We start from the raw sequence: 13,459 nt of genomic DNA on the forward strand, positions 1-13,459 counted from the left end.
TCAGGGAGATGGAGTGAGTTTCACTTTATATACTTCCTAGCTGCCGAAATTTTTCACAATTGAATGTGTCCCATCTGTAGCTGTTAGGCCCAGAATTAGATAAAAGTAGCCAAGAGGAACAAGGAACCCGAGGCAGGCTCCAGACTCAGCAAGGAAGATAGAAAATACAGAAAGGACAAAGAGTGCTGAACAAGATAACCGCCTGTGCATGACCTTGTCTTTGCAGAAAAGTATCCACTGCTGCAAGTAGAAAGCATAGCCATGTGTGTTCCCTCGAGATAGCCAATAGCTAATGGCTACGTCTGCTTCTGTATTTGCTTGCTTGCTCACCCCAATAAAAACCCCAGGCTGTAAGCACCAGGCGCAACTCTCATTTGCAGCCCTCTGGGCACCGTGTCTCTGGGCACCGTGTCTCCGGACACCTCGAGAGTTCGCCCCTGCGCAGGTAAAGCTTTGGCCAATAAAGTTCCATCTTAAACTCCTGAAAGTTTCCGACCATTTGTTGCTCGCGTTGGTGGATGCTACATAGCAAAGTTTAAAAATAAACTGTAATGAGTCCAAAAACTTCCTAATTTTTCAACCATTTGTCTTTTTTCCTCCTCTATTAGGATCAGAGAATAGAAAGAGGAGATAGACCATGACAGGTCTCATTGCCAATTCAATGTGTTTCTGGGCGTCTAGGGGCCACTAACAGCCCCAACAGGTAGGGCTCTCCCAGGAGGCCCGTTACATGCATTGGGAATTCTGTACAGGCAAAGAAACCCTCAAAATAAATGATGCTGTGCCGTGTTCCCTCACTGCAATGTAAGCATTTCAGTGCAAAGTCAAAGAAAGCTCCAAACAACAAACAGAAATGAGGTCGGACAGCCTCCAAAGTGTGCCCTATCCGAGCGTCCCTGGGAACAGCACAGACGAGGCCTGGAGACTGCCTGGCTCTGTCCCTGCGGCCGGCTCAGTTACAGACGAGAAGCGGAGGTAGGATGTTACCTGTGGTGCCCCCCTCAAGTCCTGCACCATAGGCGGACACCAGGGCAGGGTTCCCCGCTTGTCCAGGCTCCCCGACACGCACTTTGAAAGGGCTTCCAACCACATGGCTCCCGTTGAACTTGACATCGATTGTGTGGACCCCATTCTCATGGGGGATGAAGCGAACAGCGTACTTATCTGGGGGAGTGAGCAAAAAAAAGCACAAAGTCAAAGCGGGCAAATGGACACCGCTGAGTGAGGTGAGGACAAAAGACAGGAAGCCAACGTAACATGGCCAATTTTAAATCTTTAATAAGACAACGGCTCTCCTGGAAGCCTGGCACCTGACGGGTTGGATTTCAAAACCAGATGGGCCTATTTGTGTGTCCTCAGTCAGCCCTTTGGAAAATGCATTCAAATCTCAGGTTCTATTTAATCCTCTGTGGCCTCTGCCTCAGAAGAGCGTGTCCTTTATGAAAAGTTCACTCCTCCCAAAGTTTCTCTACTTGGTCACTTGAAGGGGAAGAAGGTGGTTCGAGCTGGGGCTAACATGGGAACATCTTTAGTTTAGCTCCAAGCAAGCAACTGACCCCAGGGGAACAGGCAGGTTTCTCACCTGTGAGTGTGGGTCACAGCATGAGGCAGGATAATAGACTAACTGAAATGGACACCTAGAATATCCATCTAGTGTGCACTACCTGACCACCCTTCCTCCTTGAAGCACTCACCTGGGAGGCAGGGAGTCCGTTCTTCTCCCTCCCTACTTACCATCCACCCATTCAGAATTTCTGTCCCCCAAAGCTCCACCCAAACCCTCTTCTCTTTTCCTCTGGCACTCTCTCACACAACTGCCTGCCCCACACCCTTCAACACTGCATTCTCCCCAACTCTCCCAAGCTAAGAACCTACCTCTCCTCCCTTAAAGCCAATGTGTTTCAAGGGAGGGTGACCCCACCCCCACATCAGGTATGGCACTTGATTGGATCAACCTAATAGGGTGGGGGGAGAGCCCCCTTTCCCCAAGCCATCAGTTAGGACATGGCATCTAGCCACAGGAAGCGACTCATAAACGGGCATGTGTGTTCAGTGTTTGGTGAGATTGGAGACCTCTGAAAAAGGAGCATCTCAGACTTCTGAGAAAGATTCTTGAGGACAGGATGTCTCTCTTGCTTGGTGTTGTGTGAAGATGGGAAATCTGGGGTTGCTGCAGCCATCTTGTCACCATGAGGAAGGCCAGTCTCAGAGTGAGGTTCACAAAGCAAAAGAAGGAGCAGAGGCATTTAGGGCTCTGCCTAAATTGTGGCTGAAGCCCACCTTAGGCCCTGAATCTTCCAGTCATGTACAGTAACAGACTCCCTTATTGTGTGAGTTGGCTTCAGTTGAGTGTGCTATAATTTGTAACCGACAGCATGCTGGCGGTCTGATACCAAACTTCACTTGTTGGCTAAATCCCAGTGGCTCTAGAATTCTATTAAACATCCTTATTTGGATACCTGGGAAACACTTCAAAACTCCCCAGAAGGCCTTGTAAGGCCCTTGTAAAGCCTTGACCAGTCCTCGCCCTCCCATGGCTGGCCGGCCCTAGTTTTGCTACTGCATCATCTTTCTCCAAACTACATGTACACTTTCTGAATTCATTTGCATTCCCTGTGGCCAGTTAGTCACCAATTGTTTTAGTTCTCTGACCTCAAGTTCCCCTCTCCATTTCTAATGCTGCCGGCTCATGTTATTCTCTCAAATGGACCACTCTGGGAGCATCAGCTTGCCACTCTGCCTTTCAGTTATTTCAGCACATTCTCTCTAATATGGTCAGACTTAAACCAAGATCTCATCAGGGCTCCCATCCCCTACATTTGTGCCTTCTGAGGCTCCTTTCTGCCCTCTCCCCTCTGCCCAATGGGAGAAAGACGTCAAATTGCTAACCCGCATCCTTGATCTCTACCCTCACTGTACACGTAGCAGGACACGCGGCAAGTGCCCAATAAGGGCAGTGATCAAAAGGCTCTTCCTCAAGCCTTAGGGCCCACAGTCAGGTCACTTCCTCAGAGAAGACCTCCGGACCTTGCCAAGGCAGAAACCATTTTCCTTTCCTGTTCTAACCTACTTCAGCACTTGGTTCTGAATCTTCCTGTGGTGTCATCGGTGATCACAGAGGGTCATCGCTGGTATACCACGGGCGTGTGGCAGGGTCCTTCCTTGACTCTGAACTCCTATTTGAGGACAGGAATCCTGTCTTCCTCAGCCTTACCTTCCTGCCAAGTCTGGCACTTAATAAATATTCACTGGCAAAATGTCTCATTAAAATTGATTGATATGAGAGAATCCCATATATCAAGGCAGCAGGCAAGAAAGTCTTATGCTAGTAAGCATCCTGGAGACCCGGATTCTCTTTGAAATTGGAAGATAAACATCAACTGATCTTTCCCTGAGAGGTAAGTCAGGTCAGAGTGTAAGACTTATTCATGTGATAAGTTCACCAATACAATAAAAATGGATTTTTAAGAAAACCACAATGACTGTAATGTGAAAGGAATCTGAAAAACAACAGAAAATAAGCAATGTTTGTAAAAAATAAAAAAAAGAAAAGAAAGAAGAAAAAAAAGCGTGGATATTAATTCCAAAGTGTCCCCCTGTCTGTCCCAGCAATTTTTACACCCTAATTTATGAAACGCTGTCTGGCAACAACAGCAGAAGGAATTGGAAGGCTTGCTGGCCTTGGTGAGCCCGACCAGTCCTCTGTCGAGGTGCACGCTGGCAGAAACGTTCCCGGGGCGCGGTGCAGAGCGCGCACACCCTGCCTGCTGCTTACCTGGCTCCAGCTCAGACACGTGGCATTCCTCCACGGCTCCAGAGGGGCTGTGCACCTTTGCATCAATCTTTCCTTTTGCCCCATTCAACCTTATAGCAAAGGAGGCTGGCTGGTTAACCTTTAATCCCGATTCCTGAGAATTTAATATATTAGACAAGGTTACGGCTCTCGGGTTCCTGCTTAGTGGCACACACTGACCCGGCAACAGTACTCATGCAAATAGGCCCAGCACGTCTCCATCCACATCCAACAGCAGAAGCGCAGGTGGCTCGTTCCACGTTTCTAGCATCAAATGTAAGAAAGCAGAGGCATGTATCTACCTGCATGGTCTTCTACCCAAACTGTCTTGACTCAAGGCTGGAAGAGGTTACTGGGTTTAGAGACTTGAGACGTCTTGAACAAGAGAACTATTGTTTCAGCACCCCAAACAGGTCATCGAGATAGATAGATAGATAGATAGATAGATAGATAGATAGATAGGTAAGCCCTCCACCCTTAGGAGGAGCTTGGCAGCTGACAAAACCATACACTCAAGTAATATGAATGAAGTTTCATAGTACAGCTATTTTTTTCTAATCTGGGGAGTAGAAATGGAGAGAACATGTAGTACACTTGTAAAGGGTTACCCATGCAAGGGAAATGGTTGGTACTGCACAGCAGTTACGAATCAGCAGGACCAGGGTTACTCTCATTTCCTAGCCATATAATTAAGTTGTTTAACCTCATTCAGCCTCAGTCTCTCATATATAAAATGGGCCACTGTGAGGACAAAAGGAAGTTATGCAAAGTATTGGGCACAGGTGCTGTGCCCATACATAGAAAGGCTAAAAAATGTCAGCTTATTATTAACTGTTGATGTGCATTTTGAAGTTGTCTGTACCCACAAGGAAAAAAAAAGTCAGAGAAAAGTATAACTTCTGCTGTGCAGTGGGTCAGTTTCACTCCACGCTTTGTCTTGGAAACTGCAGCCTCTCTGGGAGGAAGGGATTAGAAGTTTAGGTGCTTAAGATATTTTAAGATCAGCCAGTCCCGAACAGCAACATTTTACAAGTCAGCAGTTTTGACATAAACTTGATTGGACAGCCACTCCTCGGATAACACTAACGCAGCAGGGTTCACACTTCATGTGCAATCAAAGCACCCAGGGGTCTCGTTAAAATGCACATTCTGATTCAGCAGGTCTAGGAAGGGGCCTGGGATTCTAGTAAGTTCTCAAGTGATGCCGAGACCACGGGTCCAAGGCCCACATCAGTCAGTGTTCACTGGCCACATGTGGCTACATACACTGTAGATTGAAATCAGTTAAAATTAGATACTTAAAATTCAGTTCCTCGGTTACACTAGCCACATTTCAAAGAGAAGCTGTGGGGCATTTCCATTGTTGCAGAACATTCTACTAGGCTGTACAGCCCTAGAGGGTCATAGACTGGGGTATAGACTAAATTCAAAATTGAGGAGTCTTTGATCGCCAGATTGGCCCCATCCCACTGCCCCCTCATCCTCCACAAACTGCCAGCCGACTCCAATTTTCTAAAAAGCCTCAAAAGCAAGACAAAACAATACATGCCTCTCTTCCCTAACCAGCACCAGATGTTGCTGTGCAGGGCTCCAGTAAACTGTTGATAAATAATTTACATATCACTCGGCATCAAGTGACCATGGCAGAACCGGGGACGCGCTCCTCCTTCACAGATACACAGTCTGCTGCACACTTATTTAAATATTTACGACCAAACTGTGATGAGAGGACTCCACAGAAAAGTTTGCTGCAGAGGATTTCTGCAAACCAGCTCCCTCTGGACAGAAGCAGCTACATTACCTGAATCCGCTTGTCGCTAAATCCTCAAGAGGGAGATAAATGCCTCGGAAGATCCGAAAGAGATCTTCGAGATGCATGAAAGCAGCTCTGTGCCTTCAACAAATGCTGGGTTTATCTCCCTCCAAAGGTTTTAGCTGAGTCGGCCACAAAAGGAAGTCCTGTTAAGAAGCCTTTAAATGAAACACAAGAAACACATCTACGCCACAGTTCCCAGTCAGCCCGAGGTTCTCTCCGGATGAGGCCCCTTCAATCTGCAGACCCTGGTCCCGCTGCGATTTCTGTTTGGGTCCCCATGTTTGGAAGAACTAGCAGTACCATTTCCCCTTGGGGTGGGGTTAAAATCTCAGATGTAAACCAAGTGTAGGAACTAGGTCCACTGATGTCAGCCATCTAAGTCAAGAGTCCGGGTTTCTATCAATCCAGGATTTTCAAAAGCTGGGAGGCAGTTGAAGACTATTTAGAAACCCTTTTAACCAGAAATCATAGTTTGAGATTCTGGTGTTATTCCACAACTGAACTGCTACTCCTGGCTCACACACCTAATTATTTTTCAGTGTCCTGAGCAAAGACCCAGAGGCATCCCCCAGTGGTTCTCAGTTTGGCTGATGGCTCCAATGCAACCTTGAATTCAGTGACCTGTTTAAGACAGGAGGTAAAGTTGCATTTCCTGACACTGCAATAGGTTGGACTGTGTGACCGCCCACCTGCCAGAAAGCTCAGGTGGGGACTAAGGAGACCACAGTTAAGACCACACGTTCTGGAGCACAAAGACCTCACTGTGACTCACACTAGCTGGTTTCTGGTGGCCATAACCTCTCTGTACCTCAGATTTTCCATCTTTAAAATGGGATCAAGAGAAACCCACTCACTAGGTGGCTGCAAGGATTTAATGAGGTAACACTGATAACGATCTTAGCCAAGTGCCTTGCACACTTATTACAAACAAGTCATCAAAATAAAACAAAACACAACTGACTTCCTTGAGGAAAGAGAAGCCAGTAATTGAAGGCCAACATCACTGGACTATTAGTTTTGTCCTGAAAGCTCTCCTTATCCCTTAACCAATTATTAACAGGCCTCCTTTGTTTCTCTTGAGTAAATATTTAAAAAGCAAACTTGTCCCCAAACACGGAGGTGTTTTATTGACTGTGGCTCTGTTTTGCTTCCCCAACTGTCTCCTGCCTTAATGTGCGGGGAGCTGACTCTGCCAAGGGAACACTCCCCTGCAATGGACAGCATCTGTGGTCAAGATGGGCCGGGACCCTCGGCACCAAAGGGGATTGAAGTGGCCTCAAGAGTCCAGGGTCTCACTGGTTGGCCTGTGGCCAAGGAGATGGATGCTTCCTTGCGTCTCACCTGAAGGCTCATAACAGTAAGGCGGCGGGCGTCGTCAGAGGGTGCGATGACCGGCACCAGGTAGGGACTTTCGGGGATGTGCTCATCATTAAACTTGATAGATACCTCGTAGTTACCTGTGGGGACAAGAAAGCCCCATCATTCAGAGATTCCAGGAAGGTGCTACAGTGAGGCCTCCCGCTTCTTTTACGTAGTGTCAAAACGCCTTCAGAGAGGCCCTGCCCTCACCGTGGCCACGGCCGGCTGGTTTAGGGCCAGGGGCCCGGCTTAGGCTGGGCCAGGATGATTTTCTTCGTTGGGCAAAGGCAGAGATTCCGAACTGGAGTCCACAGGGACCCGAAGGGCCTCTGTATAGAACTCAGGAGATCCATAAAACTTGAATGGGGAAAAACTACATCTTTGCATTCACTCAACCTCTACCTGAAATTTTGCATTTGTTTCTTTAGAAATGTTGGCCAGAAACCACAGCACATTGAAAGTACTTGTGACTTTGTCACCAATAAAGTTCATATTGTTTTATGGTTTTTCATATACCCTGACATATCATTTATACTCCTCATTATTTTGAAATTAAGATAGTTAACAGGCCACCACCACATTTTAGACTTAATGTGTCAGTGAAGATGGGCACGCCTTCTTATGTTACTCATTGTCCCTGTAAGGTTTTGATAATGACACTATAATACAATTGATTTCTTTTATAATCCAACATAATTTATATTACATAGTTCAAAACACTGTCCTGAGAATGGTCCCCACAGGCTTCAGATGCCAAAGGAGTCTGTGGTGCAAAGTGTGCAACTCTCCTGCTCAAGGGAGCGCGGGTGCTAAGCTAAGCAAGGCCCGTCTTTGGTGCAACAAAACTAGCCAGCAGCCAAGGTTGGGGCACAGAGGCTGGTCGGAGGAAAGAATGAACCAGCTGAATAAAAACACAAGGCAGACAGGCCGACAAAGACAAGAGACAATGATAACAAGAATTCCAGCCCCTTGGAGGCCTGGCTGCATTTCCTGCAACTGGATTTCTAGGAGCTGCTCCCAGGTGCCCATAGGGATAAATTTCTCTTTTACTTGAGCTAGCTCAATGGGCTTATGTTCCTTGAACCTAACCATCCTCAAACAAAAAAGAAAATGTCGACTCAGTTCTGGAATACATACCAGGTTCTTGGGCAATATAAGACACACCGCATGATCCATTTTTATGGTCATCGAATGTAATCTCAGCCTTACTGGGGCCTTCCACAGCAATGGAGAGGCCCCCCGCACCTGCTTCCCGGGTCCAGATGCTGAACTCAGCTGAGACAAAGAAACACCTGCTTAGTGACTGAGCCTGGTAGAGGCCCCTCTTCTTGCCCAAACGTGCAATGCTTGGTTACTTTTACAAATGGCCCTTTTTTCTCTTTCCCTGACCCCAGCAGAACTCAAGCAGGGGCATGGCTGATGTTTCCTAGGTACCACCCCTGACTATATTACATTCATGGAATATTGAGCATCTTTTTTTTTTTTTTTTTTTTTTAGTATTTTATTTCTTTATTTTTAGAGAGGGGAGGGGAGGGAAAAACAGGGAGAGAAACATTGATGTGAGAGAAACACCTATTGGCTGCCTCTCATACGCACCACAAACAAGGACCAAACCTGCAACCTAGGCATGTGCCCTGACTGGGAATCAAACCTGTGACCTTTCACTTTGTGGGATGACACCCAATCAACTTCAGCACATCAGTCAGGGCAATATTGGGCACCTTTTGAACATACCCAAATCAAGCCAGATGAAGATAAGAACGTTAGGTTTTGTCCCCACAGGCCTCCCACTAGCAACCACCACTCGTAGGGACCTTCACAATGGGTTTTGTGGAAATCCAGCATGTTCTACAGAACATCAGCCCTGCAAGATGCTCTGGAAACAGCTTGATGATTCTGCTCCCCTCTTCTCCAAGGCTCACCACACAGTAACTAACTGTAGGCTCCAAGGAGTCCCTCAGTAAGAAACTCATTTACCACTGGGTAAACGAGCAATTCTGGGATGCATTTACCAGAGAAGTTTTATTTTAAAGAATGCCCCTTAAACCATCCATCAGAATCCACATACGAAGTCTTCTCTTCAGAACAAGGCCAAGAGCGCAGGGCGCTCACACCACCAGGCTTAGCTCTTACTCTTTTCAAGAGTCTGCTTGATCACTCACCTGGGACTCCTGCTTCTCCTCGCTCCAGGCCGGGGCCTCCTGCCCGGACCTTGTGGGCGCCCCCCTCGCCCAGTGGACCCACAGTGAACTGGAAGGGGCTGCCGGTCACGTGCTGGTTGCGGTATTTGACGCTGACTGTATGCACGCCCATCTCCTGGGGCACAAACCTAACGCAGTGCGAGTTCTTCCCCATGGGTACAATCTCTGCCCCGGTCACACGGCCAGAGGGGCTGGTGACTTGGGCCGACATGTCACTGCTGTCGATCTCTGAAAGGGAGCGAGAGGTTGGGGGAAAAAAGAGGAGGGTTAGAGTGAGGGTCAGAGGCGGAATACGGCATGCAGAAGCAGCAGCGGAGGGCAAGGCAGGAGTGGCTTGGGAGTGTGGGGTGCTCGGGCTGGACGCCTGCCCTCCTGTCTCCCTCAAACCCCTGGGTGGCTGTGGCCAGCGTGGGGAGAGCCAAGCCCGTCCAGCCCCTGGTGCAGAGGACACTCCCCAGGGGCACTGACGTTTCTCGCTCCATGGGGCACTTTCACAGCCTTCCTGGTTGGAGCTGAGGTCATCCCACCACCAGTTTCAAAACAGAGCCTGAGCTGATAGGTAGCACATATATGTAAAAACTATGATCGCTCAGATGGTTCTCAGCCAAAGGTGACATGCGGCCATCGTCATGCGTGCAGGAGCTCTTTTCCACAGGCAGGTAAAGGCAGGAAACCTAAGAGCTACCATCCCTCACTGTCAAGAAGCCTCGGCATTTCTTCTAGGTAACGAGACAAAATGCATTTAGAGAAAAAGGTGAACACACGTCAGTCCCAACAGCAAAAGGGAAACCATGCATGAGCAAAGCTTCGAGCAAACCAAAGACCAGAGGCCACACTTTCAGAAAAGCGATGCTTTGGGTCCCCCACTCTGGAAGCAGACATCTGCTCCACCCGAGTGCTCATGCCATGCCCAGGACTGTGCTCGCACTGACGTGGGGCAGACAAGACAGGCAGGCCACATGCTGCGTGACCGAGCAATGCCATCACCTAGGGCCACATGAAACTGCACCCTCCAGCCCTACAGGGTCTGGGCTGAGCAGCACATGACTTTGAACCCTGAGGACAGAGGAAGGAAGGGAAGTTGAGGACAGGGTCACTCTGCATGGCCTGGGTCCATGGACATCGGAAGCTGGTGAGCTGTCCTCTATTCTAACTGACGAGAGAGTCATTCAGGTAACAAGGGGAAAAGTGAGTCTCACTGAGTCATCGGGTACCAAGTAACTGAAAAGGGTAAAAAAGAGTCAAGAGCCAGAAAAGACTAAAGAGAAAGGGTCACTGTCTCCACCACACAAAGATAAGACATCCAAGGGGCAAAGGGAACAGAACAGACCATTTGCAAAATGAGAAGTGTAAAGCAAATGAACACATTCCCTGTCACTAGTGACCAGAGAAATGAACTTGAAAACACATTTTTTGTCAGATTGACTGGAGTGAGAACAAAAGCAGTGCCCAGGGCCGGTGAAGCAGGAGAGACACGGGTACCCATGGGTCCTGGAGGGCGGCTGCCGAGGTGCAGCCGCCTCTGAAACTCACCGCCCAGCAGTCCCACTGCGAGGTAACCACAGTCTGGGCAAACCGTGGCTGTTGTCACGGAGCCCTGATTGCAGGAGTTGAGGGATGGAAGTGAGCGCGTGTGAAATGGGGACAAACTGAATGAAAGGTGCTGCATCCAGACACAAAATGCAGTCCTCGGTACTCGTTAAAAAGAAACGTTTTACGGCTACAATCCACACAGCTCTTCTTCAGTGATTCTTTCTGGACACCACAGTAATGAGGCTTCACCACACTCACACGTGACCAACGCTGTGTCCACCAGATGGTGCTCAGTGGGCAGAGCAAACAGATACGTGACATATCAGGCAAGATGGGGAAACCCAGTGCAGGGAAAGAGCCCCCTCCCCAGACCAAAGCATGAACATCCTCTGAAGATCAGATTTTCCGTCTCCTCAGCATTTTGGCACCTCACTGCAGAGCACACACCAGCTTCTGGGCAGAGGAGCCTCAAAACCTTCCCTCTCACAACGACCTCTCTCTGTGAGGACTCGTCGCAGAATGAACCTGGGCCACACCTCAGAGAGACCATGGGGGTTTACTGACTAACTTGGCCCCCTGGGGAACAATTTATGGCCAGAGGGCTAGAGGTGCCCGCCCACCCGCCCTGCAGCACGGCCCTCACGCTAACTCCAGGAAGAGAGGCGTGGAAATCAGAAGGCTGCTGCTGGGCTGACGGGGCTTAAGGCTCCCGGACACTGGCCTCTGCAGGGCCCATTCTCCCACAGAGATAGTTCTATCGGACAAATACTAAACTAAAATCTAAAAGGTCATTTATTCCCCCCATGGGACACAACAAAGCTATTTTCATTTGGGGAAAAAAAAGAGAGCAGGTAAACAACTTAGTTTTCCTAAATGAACCTCTGTGAACATAAGTATTAAAATATTAATTAATTGAAAATTTAAAAAACAAGTCACCCATGGTGGACGTGCACAGTACGTTCTCCAGGCCATGCCTGGACTTGGTTTCCAATGGCACCCACTTCCCTGACCCACAAGCCCCTTGTGCTCACCTGGGATTTTCAGGTTCAGGTCACAGATGCTTCCAACAGTAGCCACGGATGGGGCCCGGCTGGTCCGGGTGATGCTCTCCTTGACTCTCCCCTCCCCACTGATCTTCACAGTAAACGGGCTTCCTGTAAGGATCAAGAAGGCCCCCGTGAGCAGCCCAGAGCCCAAGGCAGCAAACCCACACACCAGCCAGAGAGGGCAGAGGGGACCACGTGTACCAGGCACATGCTCGTCAGCGAATTTGGTGGAGACGATGTAAACGCCAGGCACGGTGGGGAAGTAGGAGACCTTGCAGGTGCCGTCTTCCAGGTCCTCCGTCTGGATGTCCACTTTGCTGGGACCTTCCACAGCCAGGGATATGCCACCATAACCTGCAACACAGTAACCAGGGGCTGATTTGACAGCAGCAACTCATTTGAAAGAGGAAGTTTGGTGAGTGCAAAAAGGACATTTGACCCCGGAAATTCACACTGCTATTTCCAAAGAAAGTCAGTGTGTCCCCTGATGGACAGCCTCAGGCAGAGGAGCAGGTTCAAGGCTTGAGAAACCCTGTGGGGAAATAACCTGCTCAGCGAGGCTTTGACCACAGAACCCTTTTCTCAAGGATACCTACGTTGTCCCACCGGCACCTGTCCTGCAGAACCCACTGGGGAAAGCACTGCCCACGTGCTTCCAAGAATGGCATACACTGCCTTGCAGGTTCATCGGCAGCCATGGGTTGAAAAATTTGAATTTTTAAGCTGCTTCCCATGTCTAGCCAGGGGACCACTAAGACCACATATCTAAAGGATTAACAACATGAAGAATCAACATGGAACATCAGTCCATCAGGACCATAAATTCTCTCCTTCCGCTGGGACTATGGCTTTGTCTAAAAGTCACCAATACACTAATCACTCAAGAAGGCAGAAGACGAAGACACTGGATGTGGCATAGGTTGGAGAGGCCCAGACTAATTCAAACCACCTCAAAGAGGCAACAGGAAGAGATTCTTCATTTCCACAAAAGCACTGTGAGCAGAACAAGGTCTTGGCCAGTTGGCCCAACATCCTTTGAATGGAATGAGTCCAGGAGACCCTGGGAAGCTAACGGTGGGAGTAGAGATAACGAGAGAGAGAGAGAGATCTGTGAGCTGTAGTGGCTCTGGGATCAAACGCCAGAAGCAGAGGGCTGTTAACCTCCTGTGAGCCTCAGGTACTTCACTGAGAAAACAAAGACAACACTGACTTTACCAGTGGTCATGGGGCTTAAATGATAATGCACGTGTACGGACAGACAGCTTGAAGGATGCTTAGAGACAAAAGAGAGTTAGTAGGATAAAAACATGAAGCTGCCTGGTCCCTCGAGTACTGGACCTTTCCCCTGGGACCACCCCCACTGACCTGCATCCCTCGTGTCCACGATGAACTCAGACATCTCAAAAGTCCTGCCTTCTGACAGGCCTCGGCCGTAGACTTTGGCTCTGCGGGCATCACCGATCTCGGACTGGACCACCATGATGGACACGGGGCTGTTGGCCACGTGGTTGCCATTCTTCTTGATGCTGACCAGATGCTCGCCCACCTCCCGGGGGATGAAGGAGATGCCTGGACCGGGGCACACATTGGGGTTTTAAGTGGGGTTGGTGGGAGCAGGAGAGTGAAGGAGAGCAACTGGGAGGGAGACACACTTGCAGGAATGGAAATACGACTCCTTGGCTTTCTAGCACCCCAGAGTGTCCATGCAGGG

General features: G+C 49.0%; 1 protein-coding gene across 5 annotated transcripts in view; it reads right to left on the minus strand.

The window, feature by feature from the left end:
* Window positions 1–13,459, minus strand: part of FLNB (filamin B) — a 137,518-nt gene that overhangs the window by 7,673 nt on the left and 116,386 nt on the right. For all 5 annotated transcript variants that reach the window (XM_037137388.2, XM_037137387.2, XM_037137386.2 and 2 more), the window contains 8 exons: window positions 13,114–13,317; window positions 11,950–12,102; window positions 11,734–11,856; window positions 9,131–9,397; window positions 8,106–8,243; window positions 6,951–7,066; window positions 3,776–3,908; window positions 988–1,164 (listed from right to left, as the gene is read on the minus strand). In XM_037137388.2, the coding sequence (XP_036993283.2) occupies window positions 988–1,164; window positions 3,776–3,908; window positions 6,951–7,066; window positions 8,106–8,243; window positions 9,131–9,397; window positions 11,734–11,856; window positions 11,950–12,102; window positions 13,114–13,317 (1,311 nt within the window). The remainder of the gene's footprint in view (window positions 1–987; window positions 1,165–3,775; window positions 3,909–6,950; window positions 7,067–8,105; window positions 8,244–9,130; window positions 9,398–11,733; window positions 11,857–11,949; window positions 12,103–13,113; window positions 13,318–13,459) is intronic.

The sequence above is a fragment of the Artibeus jamaicensis genome, unplaced genomic scaffold (genome assembly GCF_021234435.1).
Source record: "Artibeus jamaicensis isolate MK-2021 breed Jamaican fruit bat unplaced genomic scaffold, CSHL_Jam_final contig_519, whole genome shotgun sequence".
In the NCBI taxonomy this organism is placed as follows: Eukaryota; Metazoa; Chordata; class Mammalia; order Chiroptera; family Phyllostomidae; genus Artibeus; species Artibeus jamaicensis.